Source organism: Panthera leo, chromosome C2, assembly GCF_018350215.1.
Source record: "Panthera leo isolate Ple1 chromosome C2, P.leo_Ple1_pat1.1, whole genome shotgun sequence".
Taxonomy (NCBI): Eukaryota; Metazoa; Chordata; class Mammalia; order Carnivora; family Felidae; genus Panthera; species Panthera leo.
In genome coordinates, this window is record NC_056687.1 from 87,020,477 (window position 1) to 87,037,372 (window position 16,896).

A 16,896-nucleotide genomic window follows, 5' to 3' on the forward strand; every position below is an offset into this window, starting at 1 on the left:
TGTTTGTATGTGGGGTTTGAAAAGCTTCACAAGTTGGGGCGGCTAGGTGGCTCAGTCGGTTAAGTGTCTGACTTCGGCTCAGGTCATAATCTTGCAGTTTGTGGGTTCGAGCGCCATACTGGGCTCTGTGCTGACAGCTAGGAGCCAGGAGCCTGCTTCAGATTGTGTGTCTCCCTCTCTCTCTGCCCGTCCCCCACTCACACTTTGTCTCTGTCTCTCAAAAAAAAGTGAATAAACATTAAAAAAATAAGAAGAAAAAAGAGAAACAGAAAAAAAAGAAAAGCTCCACAAGCAATCCTGACATACCCCCAATCTCTGCTCCCACAGAGAATCACTATCTTACAGCACAAAGTTGACATAAGGAAGGTTTATTGAAACTTTGGTTGAGGTTGACTACTGAAAATGCCAACACCTCATTAAAATACTACTGTATCTAAAATCCATGATCATGTGAATCCTAAATATATGTAAATATATATACATAATGAGATAAGCATCTAAAATATCTAAATCTGACCTTACATTTTTAAACATACATATGGTCAATATCTCGAGTTTCCCTTCAAACTTTCAGGAATTGTCTAGACTTTAGTTTGACAATTTCATGCAGACTATTTACCTACTATACCAAATTCAAGCCCCAGTTCCAGCTCATTCTCTCCACATTTATCACCTTGTTTATAACAACCATTTCTATGTGGTGTCAATGTGGATATAGTAGGTTATGTAAAAAAGAAAATAAGCTGTAGACAGATACTATGTCTTAAAATGAAAGATTCTCGAACACCGTCCCCACAAACTCTACTTTTCATATCTAAGTCATTGCCTTCTACCTGGAATGCAGTGGGCCCAGAATTCAGAAAGCAAATACAAATGCATTGCTGCCCCCTAGTGTAGAAGAAAAGCCATAGTACAGGGACAAAACACTATCCAAAAATGGGTCAAAATGATGTGGATTTGGGTCTAGAATATGCTACTTAATTCACTCCAATGTGGACAAATCACTGACCCTCCCTGAGGCTCCATTTTCACATCTACAAAACAGATTTCTTAATCATATCTACTTGCACACTAGAACATATACTATGTATACCCAGGGAATTAGCACGATTATTTTGTCATAAAAGAGCTAGAATCCATGGCACTGAACACTGACTTGGTCTATCACTGACCTGTTTTTTGCCCCAAGCAAGTCACTTAACCTCTCTGTATCTCAAATTCTCCAACACAAGGATGGTAGAAGGGTCCAGGCAATAATGTAAGGGAGTTCTTTAAAAAACAGGAACTTAACGATCCTAAGGAACTTCTCTATTATTACCCTGGTTCATTCTCCAGAAACTGTAATATTATCTCTAATTAGGCTTCCTACCTTCTGAGAAGCAGTAATAAACATCATTCTTACTCCAATATAGCCAAGTCCTAATTTCACCAAAATCCAACCAACTCCAGCTGCAGTATTTTCAACTAATGTAAAAATGTCACCTCTCTGATCTCTTCTTACCACATCAACTTCAAAGCTGGAAAATATGTAATAGTGAGATCAGCCAAAAGTCATCAGTATATCAGTTATTTCCAAAATGTGGTTGAAAAGCCCCAAGACTCTAAAAATTGCTCTGTGGTCAGTATCTGGGTGAGTAAATCAGCTGGTGATACCATGAGCAGTGCAGGGAACTGGAGGCTGGGGTGTGGTGGGAGAGGGGTGGATAATTTAACACATCCCTTTGTTATGGGTAACTAACTACCAACCTAAGAGTACCAGAAATCAGATTAGAGGAGCCCACATTATATTTACCCTGTTAGGTAAACATGCTATATATTATATTCATCTTTGTAGCCTTAGAGGGTCTCAAATTGAATCACACAGACAGTAACTGCTCAATATATATCTGTTCAAAATAATCTCAAAATCAGTAATGTGCATTCATTAATTGCAGGTTTGGGACATCAAGTTTGTTAGTTAAATCTAGCAAAAAGTGTAAATTATGCACCACTTACTCTTTTATTCCTAAAATTAATTCCTGGAAATTAAAATTTTTCCTGAAAGACCATTAGACTGTAAACCATTCAAAAAGATCTAGGCAGACACACAGCAAATTTACCTCAAAAAACTGCTATGGGGACTAAATCAGTTAGTATACAAAGTGCTTAGAATTGTGCCTGACAACACTGTTGAACTGTCTACTGACAACCTATTATCATCATTTAAAGTATATCAATTGTTTGCCAATCATAATCAAGGCAAAAACACTATGAAAGCCTTAATAAGAAAATATATAAGCTGTCCTTCTCTGTGAAATTAATATTGTCCATTGTATTGAAAACCTGGCAACTAAAAAAATACAATTCTATTCTTTCCATTGAATATGTTGAAAATATGACAATTAATCAACCACAGTCCAACTGTATAACCTCAGGCAAGAAAAAAAAAGGAAAGGAAAGATAAAAACAACGGTAATAGTAATTACAGCATGTGAGGCACTATACAAAGCACTCTGCATAGTTTATCTTGCCTTAACCTTCACCCCAACCCTAGGAAGAAACTATTATTATCCTGGTTTACAGATAAGGAAACAGGAGCTTAGGGAGATGAAGTCACTTGGCCAAGGTCACGTATCAGTAAGTTCTGCACTGGGGATTAAACACTACCTGTCCATTCAAAGCTTGCACTCTGGAATCCTACACTGTACCTTCCTCTTCATAAATGATGAAAGTCCACACAAAATCTCTCCCTATTGACCCTTCCCCTGTGAGCTGCTTAAAGGCAGGAACTAGGTCTTGTTCAACTCACTGCCTAGAATATTCCAGGTGAACAATAATACTTGCTAGGTGAATGAAATGTCCAAACACTAATATTCTTCCCAGAGACTGTCTGTTCAGAACTATTTGAAGAAAGAGTCTTTATTCTGGTCTATACTGACTGAAGATCTACAAAAAGGACATTTTTTTTGCCTCTTCCTGGTCTTTCAGTGTCTGGGTCTAACACAAGAAAAATTCAAGACCCTAAACTAACATAAGGAGATCGTGTCTATATTGCTAGAAATAAGAAAAAGAAAAAAAATATTTTAGGAATCTCCTGAACTGTGTCTCCCAAAACTAATACTTGAAACATGATAAGGCATAATAAGGAATATGCAAGGCTTTGTATAAGGGTTATAAGGATATAAGCAGATACGAAATGATAAGGGAAATTGGATACTATGTAACAGAGGAATTAAGAGTTTAAACTTTGAACTCAATAGATCTGAATGAATTCCAGGTCTGCCACTTACTGGCCAATTATTTCTCCTTTTATCTCCTCATCCATAAAATGGGGAGAATGGCACCCACTTCACAGTAGTACCAAGAGGATTAAATGACAATTGATGGTAAGTGCTTAACACATGACCTGGAATAATAAATGGACCAAAATATGGTAGCTGCTTTATTAACCTAACATTGTCTTCTCCTTTTCCACAAAGACCAGTTTTCAATTATTAACAACTGGATACATCCAGTATTAATTTTTTTCATATACATAAAAGAATGAGAGCATGTATGTATGTAAAAGACAGAGGAAAGGAATAAACGTGTTTAATATCTACTGTCAAGGATTAGAGAAAGCAGAAACCCCTCCTCTAGAGAGTTATGTTAGCACTGCCTACAACTAAATATTCTGTAGTGCTTGAGGAAAAAACCAGGTAAGCAAGCATCATTCCTCCATTACAGATGCAAGAAGGACACTGGGTGGTGACTGTGCCCTGGGATAGAACATAGGCTGGGAAGTGGACACAGGAGAAGGATCTAGATCTCCTGATCACTCACCCTGGGGTGAGAGCCTCTGTCTCTGGAAAGCTAATGCCTCCCAACTCCATTTTAACGATGGGCCTCTTCCAAGTGATAAGAAGGCTCCTTTCTGCAGGCCCAGAGAGTGTGTCACACCTTGCACTTCTAAGACACAAGGCTACTTTTCTGAAGAACAGAAAAGGGTAGCCAAGCAGACAGGTATACGAAGAACAACTCTGCAGCTTACATCTGATGCTGGGGACTTTCTAGGTGGCCAGGTCCCCTGATCACTTCTATATCCCATACATAAACAGAATTAAAGCGCAAAGAGAGAAGGATAACTGAGAAATCTTCCACCTACTGTCAATAATTAAAGCAAAAAAAAAACAAAATAAAATAAAATCATTATGTTGTATACCTTAAACGTACACAATGTTATTATATCTCAATATATATCTATATATGTCAATATCTCAATAATGTCAATGATATCTCAATAAAGCTGGAGGAAAAATAATTAAAGAAAGTGGGTCTACCACTAAGATACTTTGTAGATGTCTAACTGCCCAATGATGTCTCCAAGTTGCAATGAAGTAAATTTGACACATTTACCACACCAACTTATCAATGTTTCTCTGCAAGGACACACATACAACACACACACACACACACACACACACACACACCACAGACCCTGTAACTCAGCAATCCTAGGATAAAAACTTACTTCACATTGAATAACTGATAAAGGAATGGAAAATTATTAACCTCATTTGGATATGAACAACATTTAAAAAAATCATTTTAAGAAATTATGGCTTTTTTTAGCTCTTTGAAATAAATCTTTGTGCTTTCCCATTTTTAACATATGAAGTCAATCATCTGAAACAAAGAGGAATCCCAGGGATGGCTGTTCCAGAGAATAAAGGATTTAGGTTTGACGGCTACTTGAGGTGATAAAACATCCAGCAGTAGCTCTTCAGCCTTCATTCCCCTTTCACATCAACTAGATAGTGCTCAATTTTTGTCAGGAGGACAGATGGCCAAAGAATATCTAAAAGGAGTGGGGGTGCCTGGGTGGCTCAGTTAAGCATCTGACGTTGGCTCGTGAGCTCATGATCTCACAGCTGGTGGGTTCGAGCCCTGCATCGGGCTCTGTGCTGACAGCTCAGAAACTGGAGCCTGTTTCAGATCTGTGTCTCTCTCTCTGTCCCTTCCCCGCCTGTGCTGTCTCTCTCTCTTAAAAATAAATTTAAAAAACAAATAATATCTAAAAGGAATAAAATTCCCAGAACCAAACTTCCAGACCTCCCTTCATGTTATGTGACTATGTGGGCTTTACACATTTGACTGTATAAAATCGATTAAGGTGTCAAGGGCAGAAAAAAAAAAAAAAAAACTTATGTACCTGACAATGAGGCACACAATGTGGAAACTGAACATCTCCTAGCTAAGTCCTGAGCAGCTCATTTGAACAAAGAGCAGGAGCCCTATGTCCACTTTGAAATACCCTGAGAGCCCTGGACACCAAATTCTAAGCCAAATTTTTAATTATGGAATTAAACTATATCATATGGAGTTTAAATATTGAAGACTATCATGAGTATTTCCATAATTTCTTCATTAATATCATTCTTACCATGGGGTTGGGGTAGGGGGTTGTTGGAGTTCTTGACTACATCCTCTTGGAAAAAAGAAATTCCTAATAGAGGATAAACCACAGCCTTGCCTTTAAAAGGCATAAAAAAAAAAAAGGCATTCCCTCCCTAGCACATAATATAAATTATGAACATTTTATTGGACAGGTCTCATACAAGTGAGCTCTATAATTAGGGTTGTATGATTCATTATCCCATCTCACGTGAGCAAGCATGTGCAGACTTATACAGTTCCCTGCTACCTCTCCCCTAGCCATTCCCCACCTGTCAAGGGTCCCCCCTCACCCCACTCCCACCATACAAGAACACACACACAGGTGCACACATATACACACTTACTTAACACCCGCAGACTTTGCTTGTAGGGCGCTGCTCCAGAAGTCATCGACATTTTCTGGTTCAGAAAAGGCCTGAAGGCAGGCACTAAATGGTATCTTGGCGCGAACCAACTCAGGAAGGGGTCTTCTGTTTGCTTCTGCTTCCCTTCTCGTTAATTCATAGGCAATCAGTTCATCTGAGTAAAAGAGCACATGAATGACCTTGTACTCACTCTTATCTTCTTAAAGTGAAAAACACGCCCTTTGGCCAACCTTCCCGAAGGCTTCTGGGCTGGGGCAAGATTGCTTACTTGTTGCCCTCCACAGATCCAGAAAAGCCTGTTGAAAGGCTGATCTTGAGCCATCTTTAAAGTGGCACCGACAGACCACATGAGCCATTCATATTTTTTTTTTTGCCTGTTCTTCTTTGAGACTGACAAGAGGGACCTGTGAACTCCAGCCCAGATCAGAGGTTCTGCCCTCATGTGTAATGTGAGTGATGCAGGAACCTGGTCTTTCATTCGTCCAGAGGTCAAGGCTGGGATTACCCAAATGCCACCTTCCAATCACAAAGTCTTCACACCAGAGAATTTCACACTGAAAGAGACCCAAGGGTCATCTCTTCATTCTGATTAGAGGTCATGGAGGGTGTGGACCAAGGAGCAAGAAGACCTATAGGGGCCAGAGTCTCTACCGCACAGAGCCTGTGATTCTAACCAATGATGCCCAGACAACTCGGGTTGAGGTTACCCACCACCTCAGATAGCAGAGCCACCAACCTAGAAGGCCTTTTACACTATTCCTGCTCAAACAATTAAGATACCAAGGGAAAAAGAAAACATCACATCATCAACTTCCCAAGAGTCAGCAGATCTGCTCTTGGAAACTGCCTATAAGTCAAAATTTTATATAATTTTGAAAGGGCCTTTTTGGGAATTCCTTTTGTTAACCAAAAAAAAAAAAAAAAACCCAAAATAAAACAAATTACTCCTGAATTACCAGTTTTTAAGCACCCTTATGTACCTATGTGTTTTCTTAAGCACATCTGAGCATGGGTTTAAAATTCATTGTCCAGCCCACCATCAGTTTATGATGTACTTATATCTAGGATGCCAGCATTAGGTGTTCCCAACAATCAATTCCCAGAGACTAAATTATAAATCTCCTTTCTGAAAAAGAATAGTTACTACTCATAAATCATAAACAATGAGTTACAGAGGATCACAGAACTGAGTAGAATATCCCCAAGGCTGGCAAGAGAAAGCAATCAAGCCTTATTCTAAAACAGAAACAAACCACAGACCCCTACCCTCATTTCTACATTATATAATGGATAAGAATTTTAAAACTGGTCCAAAGTTGCAGGAGCTTACAGAAAATGGAAATCATTTCATCTTAAAATCATCATAATCCTCATTAGCACAACAAACTGACCCCCCCCCAAAAAAAAGGGAAAAAGGCCACCCACTGAGTTGTTGACCTTCACAAAAATGACCAGTTCACAGGACATAAGTAACATAGTAGATAATACCCTTCCTCTATTCTGCTTGGGAAGAACCAGATAAACAAACTGAAGGAACCTTCTCCTGAGACCCCAGCCTGGCCATGGTTCCTCTACCTTCTGAAGTCCAGAGACCCTTCTAATGGGTCTTGGTCCTACAAAAGCCCCTGCCCCACTTCATCTCCCACAGGAGGCATTTTCAATACTCAGAGGTCAAAGCCAGATTATTTCAAGATCTCTGCTAGAATGTCTCACATCAAAAAATGCAGTTCTGGGGGTGCCTGGGCAGCTCAGTTGGTTAAGCGTCCAACTTCGGCTCAGGTCATGATCTCACAGTTCGTGGGTTCGAGCCCCGCGTTGGGCTCTGTGCTGACAGCTCAGAGCCTGGAGCCTGCTTCGGAATCTGTGTCTCCCTCTCTCTCTGCCCCTCCCCTGCTCATGCTCTGTCTCTTTTGGTCTCAAAAATAAATAAGACATTAATTTTTTTTTTTAAATGCAGTTCTGGGGCACCTGGGTGGCTCAGTCAGCTAAACATCTGACTTCAGCTCAGATCATGATCTCATGGTTCGTGAGTTTGAGTCCCACATCGGGTAAGCTCAAGCCCCACTTTGGGTGAGCCCACTTCTCCCTTTCTCTCTCCCTTTCTCTCTCTCTGCCCCTTGCTCACTTGCGCACCCCCCCCCCCAAAAAGAATAAATAAATAAAAAGAACGCAATTCTGATCATTTCCCTCAGAACTTATAGCACAACTCATGAGTGCTAATGTTCAAAGAATTTCCCACATTTATAATTACAAATAATGTCCCACCAAATTAAGCTGACTCCAAGCCAACTGGTTGGTCAAATTTATAGGCACTAAAATAGGTTCCATCCGTAATCCCTCCAACTAAAACCTGTGATGCGTTGGACTCTTCTCACAAGAAAATCACATGGGGACTGAGGAAACGAGGAAAAGAGACGTGCCAACCAGACACCATCTGGGCTGGGTCTACTCCTGACGCAACTTGGCAGTGACTGAACCGTATTCCTTCTCTCCAGTTCGAGGGTTTTCACGTATGAGAAAGCACACTGCTAGTTTCCCACTTTGGAACCATTACCCTTGTTGGTTGCTGCCTCCATGGCCACAGGTAACTGCATCAGGTAATCCACCCTCTCCGTGTAGCGGACTTTCCGGGTCTGACAGCACTGAATACGTTCTTCCACCAAAAACCGAAAAACGTCACTTGGGTTTTCTGAGCCAATGCGGTTCCTCTGAAGATTAGATTGTATCAGGTTAGTAAATTTAGGACTATTGAGCCATAAATAAAAACTGGCATAAAACAGAGTATCTATCAATCTTGTGTAGAGACTGGGCATTACTAAGCATTCCCTCTGGGCATGGCAGTTCACCTAGAGTACGTTCATAACAAAACACTGGCATTTCTCTAAAGTCAAAAAATGGGGGACTGGTTAAATAAACTGTAGTTCATCATGTGAATTAACATTATGCAGCCATGAACAGTTATGAAAGAGGGACTGACCTAGATGGAATCAGAAGAAAGGGGGTGAGGGAGCCATACTAAAGACAAGGCAGGGGGGAGGCGAGGGTAATAAAGGGTTGCCCTGGAAAAATTAAGGCACATATGATATGATCATGTAAATGCATTTGTGTAAATTACATACAAATAAAAAAGAAATCATGCTACATCCAAATATGTAACGATATGGGCAAAACATTCACAACAGGTTAAGTGGAAAGTAATGCTTATAGGAGCGCCTCAGTGGCTCAGTCGGTTAAGCATCCTACTTCAGCTCAAGTCATGATCTCACAGTTAGTGAGTTCCAGCCCCGCGTCATGCCCTGTGCTGACGGCTTGGAGCCTGGAGCTGCTTCAGATTCTGTCTCCCTCTCTTTCTGCCCCTCCCCTGCTCACACCCTGTCTCTGTCTCTCAAAAATAAATAAACATTAAAAAATTTTTAAAAAGAAAGAAGACAAAACAATGCTTATGAAACAGTCTGGAGAGAATTAATAAATGCACCCAGGGAGGCGCCTGGGTGGCTCAGTCGGTTAAGCATCCGACTCTTGATCTCAGCTCAGGTCTTGATCCCAGGGTCGTGAGTTCAAGTCCCAGTGGGTTTGAAACCTGCTTTAAAAAAATGCACCCGGGGTGCCTGGGTGGCTCAGTCGGTTAAGCGTCTGACTTCAGCTCAGGTCACGATCTCGCAGTCGGTGAGTTCGAGCCCCGCATCGGGCTCTGGGCTGATGGCTCAGAGCCTGGAGCCTGTTTCGGATTCTGTGTCTCCCTCTCTATCTGACCCTTCCCCATTCATGGTCTGTCTCTCTCTGTCTCAAAAATAAATAAACGTTAAAAAAAAAATTAAAAAAAAATGCACCCAGAAAGTGACTGGTAGGTCAGACACCAAAATGTTAGCACTGGTTGTTGGTAGGGGCTGTTCTCACTGGTGATTTTTATTTTCTTTCTGCCTTTTTATATTTTCCACAAGAACATGTTTGTAATCAGGAAAAAGTGGCTGTTTTTTAAGAAGGGGAAAAATAGTTTAATCACAAATTCTCAGTAGCTTTGAAAAACCACAGCGTTTAATGTGGTTTGACTCTGCTGTGAGCAAAACGTGCCCATCTCTTCTGAGTGGTGGCACAAGGACACCAAAGACCACACCCGCCTCTTAAGGAAGTCTGTCATGGAGACCAAAAAACCTGTGAATGAAATTATGGACAAACACTCTTATAATTACAAATTAAAGAAGAACAGGAAGATCCAGAAGTGCTACAAAACAGGGACTGAGAAGCGACTCTGCCCAACGGGCTGCGCAGAGCAAGCCTCACACCAATGCCACATGAGCTTGGACCATGAGAGATTCGGGAAAGGGGCGGGGGGTGGGCACCCTGGCCACAACACAGTGGGCTGCACCTGCGGATTGGGCACACCTCTTACAACGCTTTGAGCAGTTTGGAAAACCACCTTCTCACCTCTACTAGATTCACCAGGTGCAAGAAGAACTCCTGGGCATCCTGCTGTCTATTAGAGGAGAATTCCGGGTGGCTCTTGCTTACGAAGGCCTTAAACATGCGTGGAGAGATCCCATTCTGTTGAGGCTGAGATGTAAAAATAAAACCAACTTACAATAGTTTCACACACGTTAACAGCACTGAGCGGCCAGCAGGGTAGGGATGACCATAAGTCCCGATTTTCAGATGAGACTACTAAAGCCCACAGAAGTTAAACAGTGATGACAGCCAACGTTCGCTGGACGTTTAGTGTGCAGCAGGCACCGCATTAACGAAACACAGGAGAAACACCTCCACTCTCTAAAGAAAGGCATTATTCGACCCATCTTCACAGGACATGCTCCAAGGCAGGCCATTATGGCCCACTTCAGGGCAGGCGAGAGAGGCAGGAGTGGGGGTTCTCTGAAAGAGGCCAAAGGGGAGGAGAGCTCTGCAGCACCCCCTTCCCTCCTTGTGAGAGAGTCTGAGAGAAGCCCCCGTAGAGACGGGGGTGCAGCACACCTCATTTTATCGTGCTTGACTTCACCGTGACTCGACGATACTGTGTTTTTTTACAAACTGAAGGTGTGTGGCCGCCCTGCACCAAGCAAGTCTGTGGGCGCCGTTTTTCCAATTGCATTCATTCATTTTGTGTCTGTGTGTCAAATGTTGCTTAATTCTCAAAATATTTCAAACTTTTTCATTATTGTATATTTGTTATGGTGACCTGTGATCAGTACTTACAACTCACCAAAAGCTCAGATGATGATTAGCATTTTTTGGCAGTAAGGTATTTTTCATTAAGGTATGCACATTGTTTGGGGGGGTTTTTTTAGACATAATGCTACCACACACTTAACAGGCCACAGTGTCAGGGCGCCTGGGTGGCTCAGTCGGTTGAGCATCCAACTCCGACTCAGGTCACGATCTCTCGATTCACGAGTTCAAGCCTGGAGCCTGCTTCAGATTCTCTGACCCTCCCCTGTTTGTGCTCTGTCTCTGTATCTCTCTCTCTCTCAAAAATAAGTAAACATTAAAAAAATAAAATTAAAAAAAGAAGGCCACCGCGTCGTATAAACATAGCTTTTATATGCACCAGGAAACCAAAAAATTCATTTGGCTCCCTTCATTGCAGTATTCCCTTTATTGTGGTGGTCTGGAACCAAACCCACATTCTCTTCGACGTATGCCTGTACCTCCAAGAGAGGAAATGGCACAGCATGCCCCCAGTAACCGCTGCAGAGTGTTCAGGCTCATGAGCGTGCCCTTGGCTGTTTCTGGATCAGAGCATGGGTTGTTTCCAGGAGCTTGCCCCTTGCCTGGAGAAGCTGGAGGAGGCTAGCAGCAGCTGCCAGGATGACAGAGTGCAAAGAGTGGGTGGCAGGGACAACTCTGATAGATAAGGATATGTGAACTTCCCTGGGACCAGAAAAACAGTAGCCAGGCTCCTTCAGAAAGGACACTGCATAAGATGATGGAAAGTCAGCTGGCAGAGGAGACTTGAGGCAGGAGCCAAGGTGGGGGTTACAGAAGTCAGTTGAACAGAAAATAGGGAAAGGTCCCTGTGGAGGTCCCTGAGGAGACAAGCAGGGAGGAGGGACACCTCTAAGGAACCACTAATGTGCCCCTACAAAAAGGCTAACCATGGCAGAATACACATGGCAGCCAAGAGGAAGCCAAACACACTAGCTCAGTGAAAGGCTCTGCCTCTTGTCTAGTATCTCCATCCCTTGATCCTTACTTGACTTTAGAGGGGTCAGAGCCAGAGGGAGCAAGGACACAAAGCTACCAGAGGATGCTGATGCTAGCTAGCCCTTGTGCACTGCTGGTTTCCATGACTTCCGAGCCTGGTAGGGGAGAGATGCTTTCAACTGCCTTTGATGTGAACTGGACTTTTTAATGCTGGTAATCTGCAGGAAATCACTGGAAATCTAGGCGATCTGCCTGAGATGCTCTGAAGAGGCAGAACAGGATGAGTCCATATCACCACGGAGGACAGAGGTGGGCTCATGATAAAGCTGTTTCCTGAGTCCCCTCCAAGTTCACCCATCTAATAATGGTGTTACATGTCACTTCACCCAATACTCACAAGAACCCCGCAAAGAAGAGACTTCTGTTATCCTCACTTGATAGCTAGAGAAATAGAGACGGGCAGAGAAGTGCCAGACAGATCTTTCAACTCAAAGAGGTCTTACGACCAGATTATCATGCAGCTAACAGAGCAGAACCAGAATGAACTCCAGTTGTGATTCCAATTCCAAGCTCTCTGAAGCAAAGATAGGGAGTGGCAGCTGTAGCACACAGTAGGTCTCAGTGAGACAAACCTCAGCTTGCCAAGCAAGCAGAGGAAGTGGTTCATGTACTGTGCAAACTGTGTGGCTGCTGCACACCTACTTCTTCTCAAAACCTCCACTTGCTATCCTGAGAAACTTAACAGAAACCCATGGGGGAGGGGAAGGAAAGAAAAAAAAGGTTAGAGTGGGAGAGAGCCAAAGCATAAGAGACTCTTAAAAACTGAGAACAAACTGAGGGTTGATGGGGGTGGGAGGGAGGGGAGGGTGGGTGATGGGTATTGAGGAGGGCACCTTTTGGGATGAGCACTGGGTGTTGTATGGAAACCAATTTGACAATAAATTTCATATATTGAAAAAAAAAAAAACCTCCACTTGCTCAGCTTCTGGGCCACGTTCCCCTCTGCAGTCCAGCGAACGTGGTCCCTGGGCGGGCCATCACTGAGTACACAGCACAGCGTGCCTCCCACTTCCTGTAACTTCCAGTCTGCTCTGGCCCACCTCCTCGGCCTCACTGCAGGCTTTAGCAGGTGGAGGCCACGTTTCACACTTCTATGAGATCTCCTGGACATCCAGGTCAATGCCTAGGGTCCAGGGACCATGTTAGGTGTGCACGATCACACAATCAGATGCAACGGGGGATGGGAAAACTCTCGTACCCATCTCCCTGCAGTCCCATAGCGGCTCTACGTGTAAATTCTCCCCAACACATATTTCCTAAAAGCAACGTTTCTAATAAAACTCTGGTGATTTTTCCTATCTTGTTGAATATATATGTGACCTAACCCTGTCATCCAGTATTTACTAATCACCTACATCACGCAGAGCACTACTGGGGATTCCACCTTCCAAGAGCTGAGAGACCATGGGGAAATGAAAGACAACACACGTGTCTGTAACAAATGCTGAGGGACACTGCAGAAGACCCACAACAGCGCCAGCAGCTCTTAAAGGAGAATTCTCCAAAGTGGGAGCATTTGGGCATCTGAGGACCTGGAAACTGTACATAAATGACCAGCTTACACACATGCGTGGCGTCAGATGTGCTTCCAGTGCTAGATGAAGACCAATTTACACCTGATAATTAATGTTACTACCTGTATAAAGACCTCCCGGGGATGATGTAACAAGCGTAACTCTCTTCACTCACACTGCTTGATGCCTGTCTACCACATGGTGTCACCCAACACAAGCACACAAAAATAATGCCTTGCATCATGGCTAACATTTATTCATTCATTTAACAGAAATTTACTGAGTGCTATAACATGTCAGCCATTGTTCTAGGTACTTGGATAAATACTTACTAGATGTCAGGCGTAGTTCTAACTACTTTATACATGTATCTTGCTTAACTCACCTAACCTGATGAGGTGATGATAATGATGATGATTTTCTCCACTTGACAGATGAGGAAACTGAAGCAGAGAAGTATTAAGTAACTGGCCCAGGATCACACAGCTACAGAAGTCAGCTACTTGCTATCTCACTGTCTGTCTCCCTGTGTGTGTCTGTCTCTCTCTTTATCCCAGGTCTTTTTTTTTTTTTTTTTTTTTTTTTTGTAGAGAGTGAACAAGCAGAGGAGGGGCAGAGAGGAGTAGGAGAGACAGAATCCAAAACATCCTCTGTGCATCATCAGCACACAGCCCGACATGGGGCTCAAACTCAGGAACCATGAGATCATGACCTGAGCCAAGATCAAGAGTCAGACACTCAACCAGCTGAGCCACCCAGCACCCCTATCCCATGTTTTAATACTGCTAGTAATAATTACTAGCTCTCATCTCTGATGGCCCTGAGTCCATCTCACCAGTTGCTGAAAAAAGGAAAACAGTATGCCTTGGACTCTGACTGAGCCCTCTTCAAACCCACACACTTCTGGAGTCAACATTCCAGGCCAGTCCAGCAACTATTCCTCTGCTCTTGGCAGTGCAGAGGCACCACACGGAATGAGCCTTTTCACATTGAGCATTTATCTTTAGGCATTCACATACACACGCACTCACTGCCTGCTGCTGATGACATTTCTTCCTGCAAGCTGCACTTCAACCCGATGTGGCTGCCAGTCCCCATCAAAGCAGCTGCCTTGGAAAGTTCAACAAGTCAGTAAATTCAGAAAAGCTGGCTGCTGCTCTGTGCCATTCACTGTGTGGTCATACAACTGGGAGGAGAAGTTTCAACAGGGACTGTGGTGAGAACCCCAGCACCTCAGCCCCGCACTGGGCCGTGGCCCAGCCTCATTCATTACCCACCCCCACACCTCTTCTCTTTCTGTGCCCATTTCATTTGTTTTCCCTGGACTGACCTTTCTTAATCCTTTGTTCGATCCTCTGTCAAGCTATAGCTTGTTTACCATTGAAAAGTTATTTGAAGAAGCTTCCTAACCAGAGAGACGCTATCTCTTCCTCTCCACGTCACACTGCAGACCAGCTCCTGGCTTTTACCGGGTTCAAGCATCTTAGTTAAAACTAGCTGAACTCCACAGTTAATGTCTTGGTCATCAGCTGGCCTGTCTGCCTGTGCCCATGCCCCACACCTTATCTATCTGATTTCAGATGGAAGTCTTACTAATTCCTATACTCAACTATTAGTATGTTCCCTTCATATCTAGCATAGTCCAAAATCTTCCAGATCTAGCTTCCAGCTTATCAGGAACACAAGCTGAAAAAGGCAACAATCTTTAAAGCAATCCTGGGGCAGATGATTCAGCTCCTTCCATAAATCAATAGCTTGCAGAAAAAAAGGGAGGGGGATTTGTAAAAGTCATCTTTGATACTGCAGGGGAAACTCTGGGCATGGACTGCATATTAGATGATACTAAGGAATGGTTGTGAATTTTGTTACTGTGCTACTAACACTTTAAACAACTTTTAACATGATTTTTATTGGGGGGGGGGAAGGCATTCTAGTCACAGTTGCATACTGAACATGTACAGGTAGAAAAGGAGGATGCTTGGGTTTTGTGTTAAAATCCTGCGGGGAAGAGAAGGGAGAGGAAGGGGAGGAAAGAGGAAGAGAACAGGGAGGAAAAGTTGAGCTCAAGGGGGACTGCTGAAACCAGACTGGCAGAATGGTGATTGCTAAAGCTACACAATGCTACTTGTGTGCATATTTGCAAATTTAAAGAAAAAAAAAATTTTTTTTTAAGACCAGGCTCTGGATAAGGCAGTTAGTTAAAAGAAACCAAAAAACCAAAATAAGAATCAAAGAACGAAGTCACAGAAACCACATCTCTTAGTTGGCAGTGCGTCACTGACATCATCCCAGTGTCCCCTATGGGTCTATCACCACACAAGATGAGAGGGAGTGACCAGACCTGACCAAGAGTCAGACCTGCCTTCAGGAAGCATACACTCTCACCATGAGCCAGCTCTTAAAACACCTGAAGCAATGGCTAGTCTCAACAACTAACTTTATTAAGAGGGAGCCCCAGGAGTCTCCAAAATAGCAACCACCTAAGGAACCTGTCATATTTATAGGATACTGTACTTACTTTCTCCATCAGCAATTGCAAAACAGATCAGCTAAAATTAGCGAGAGGACTACAGTGTTCAGAATCTTTCCCACATGCTTACTTATACAGGGCTTTCTGTTTAACTCTGTACCAAGAAAGCAGCCAGATACTCTCCACTCACATTCTGCTGAGCCTAAAGCTTTAATTAATAAACACACAGGAAGAGTGGGGCTTTGTATCACATTAGAGCAACACCCGTATGGATATTTACATTGTAAGACCACAGGAATAAAAAGAAAGCTAGATGCATCTCAGCCTGTCCTCAGTACACGTGTATGGCATCTGTTCATTTAAACTTTTATTAATCTTTTTTTTAAAAATTTTTTTTAACGTTTTTTATTTATTTTTGAGACAGAGAGAGACAGAGCATGAACGGGGGAGGGGCAGAGAGAGAGGGAGACACAGAACCGGAAGCAGGCTCCAGGCTCTGAGCCATCAGCCCAGAGCCCAACGCGGGGCTCGAACTCATGGACCGCGAGATCGTGACCTGGCTGAAGTCGGATGCTCAACCGACTGAACCACCCAGGCGCCCCTAAACTTTTATTAATCTTAAACCATAAACCTTGGGCCAGTAGTTCCTAACCCAGATTCAAACCCCAAATCTCCAAAGAGAAAGGAACAGAGGGCTTTCCCCAAGCTATTTTTCATATTTCAAAAAGTGAGTTAGAAATGTTACATTTTCCCCACCGAGAAAAATGGAGGTTAGCGAAAATAAAGTTCTTATGCTTGGGAGTAAAACTACATCACCTCAAAGCAGAACACTGGTAATCTCATGGTGATCAAAAACGAAGACCGGTAATTCCTCATCAAGTATTTTTTTAGAGGGGAAATCAAATGAATTGTCATGTAAGAAATGCAGTTTGTTTAA

The 16,896-nt window shown here is 42.9% G+C and overlaps 1 protein-coding gene across 1 annotated transcript in view; it reads right to left on the reverse strand.

The window, feature by feature from the left end:
* Window positions 1-16,896, reverse strand: part of USP13 (ubiquitin specific peptidase 13) — a 117,827-nt gene that overhangs the window by 31,739 nt on the left and 69,192 nt on the right. The window contains exons 11-13 of the mRNA XM_042954765.1: window positions 10,206-10,331; window positions 8,335-8,488; window positions 5,760-5,934 (exon numbers count right to left, since the gene is read on the reverse strand). Of these exons, the coding sequence (XP_042810699.1) occupies window positions 5,760-5,934; window positions 8,335-8,488; window positions 10,206-10,331 (455 nt within the window). The remainder of the gene's footprint in view (window positions 1-5,759; window positions 5,935-8,334; window positions 8,489-10,205; window positions 10,332-16,896) is intronic.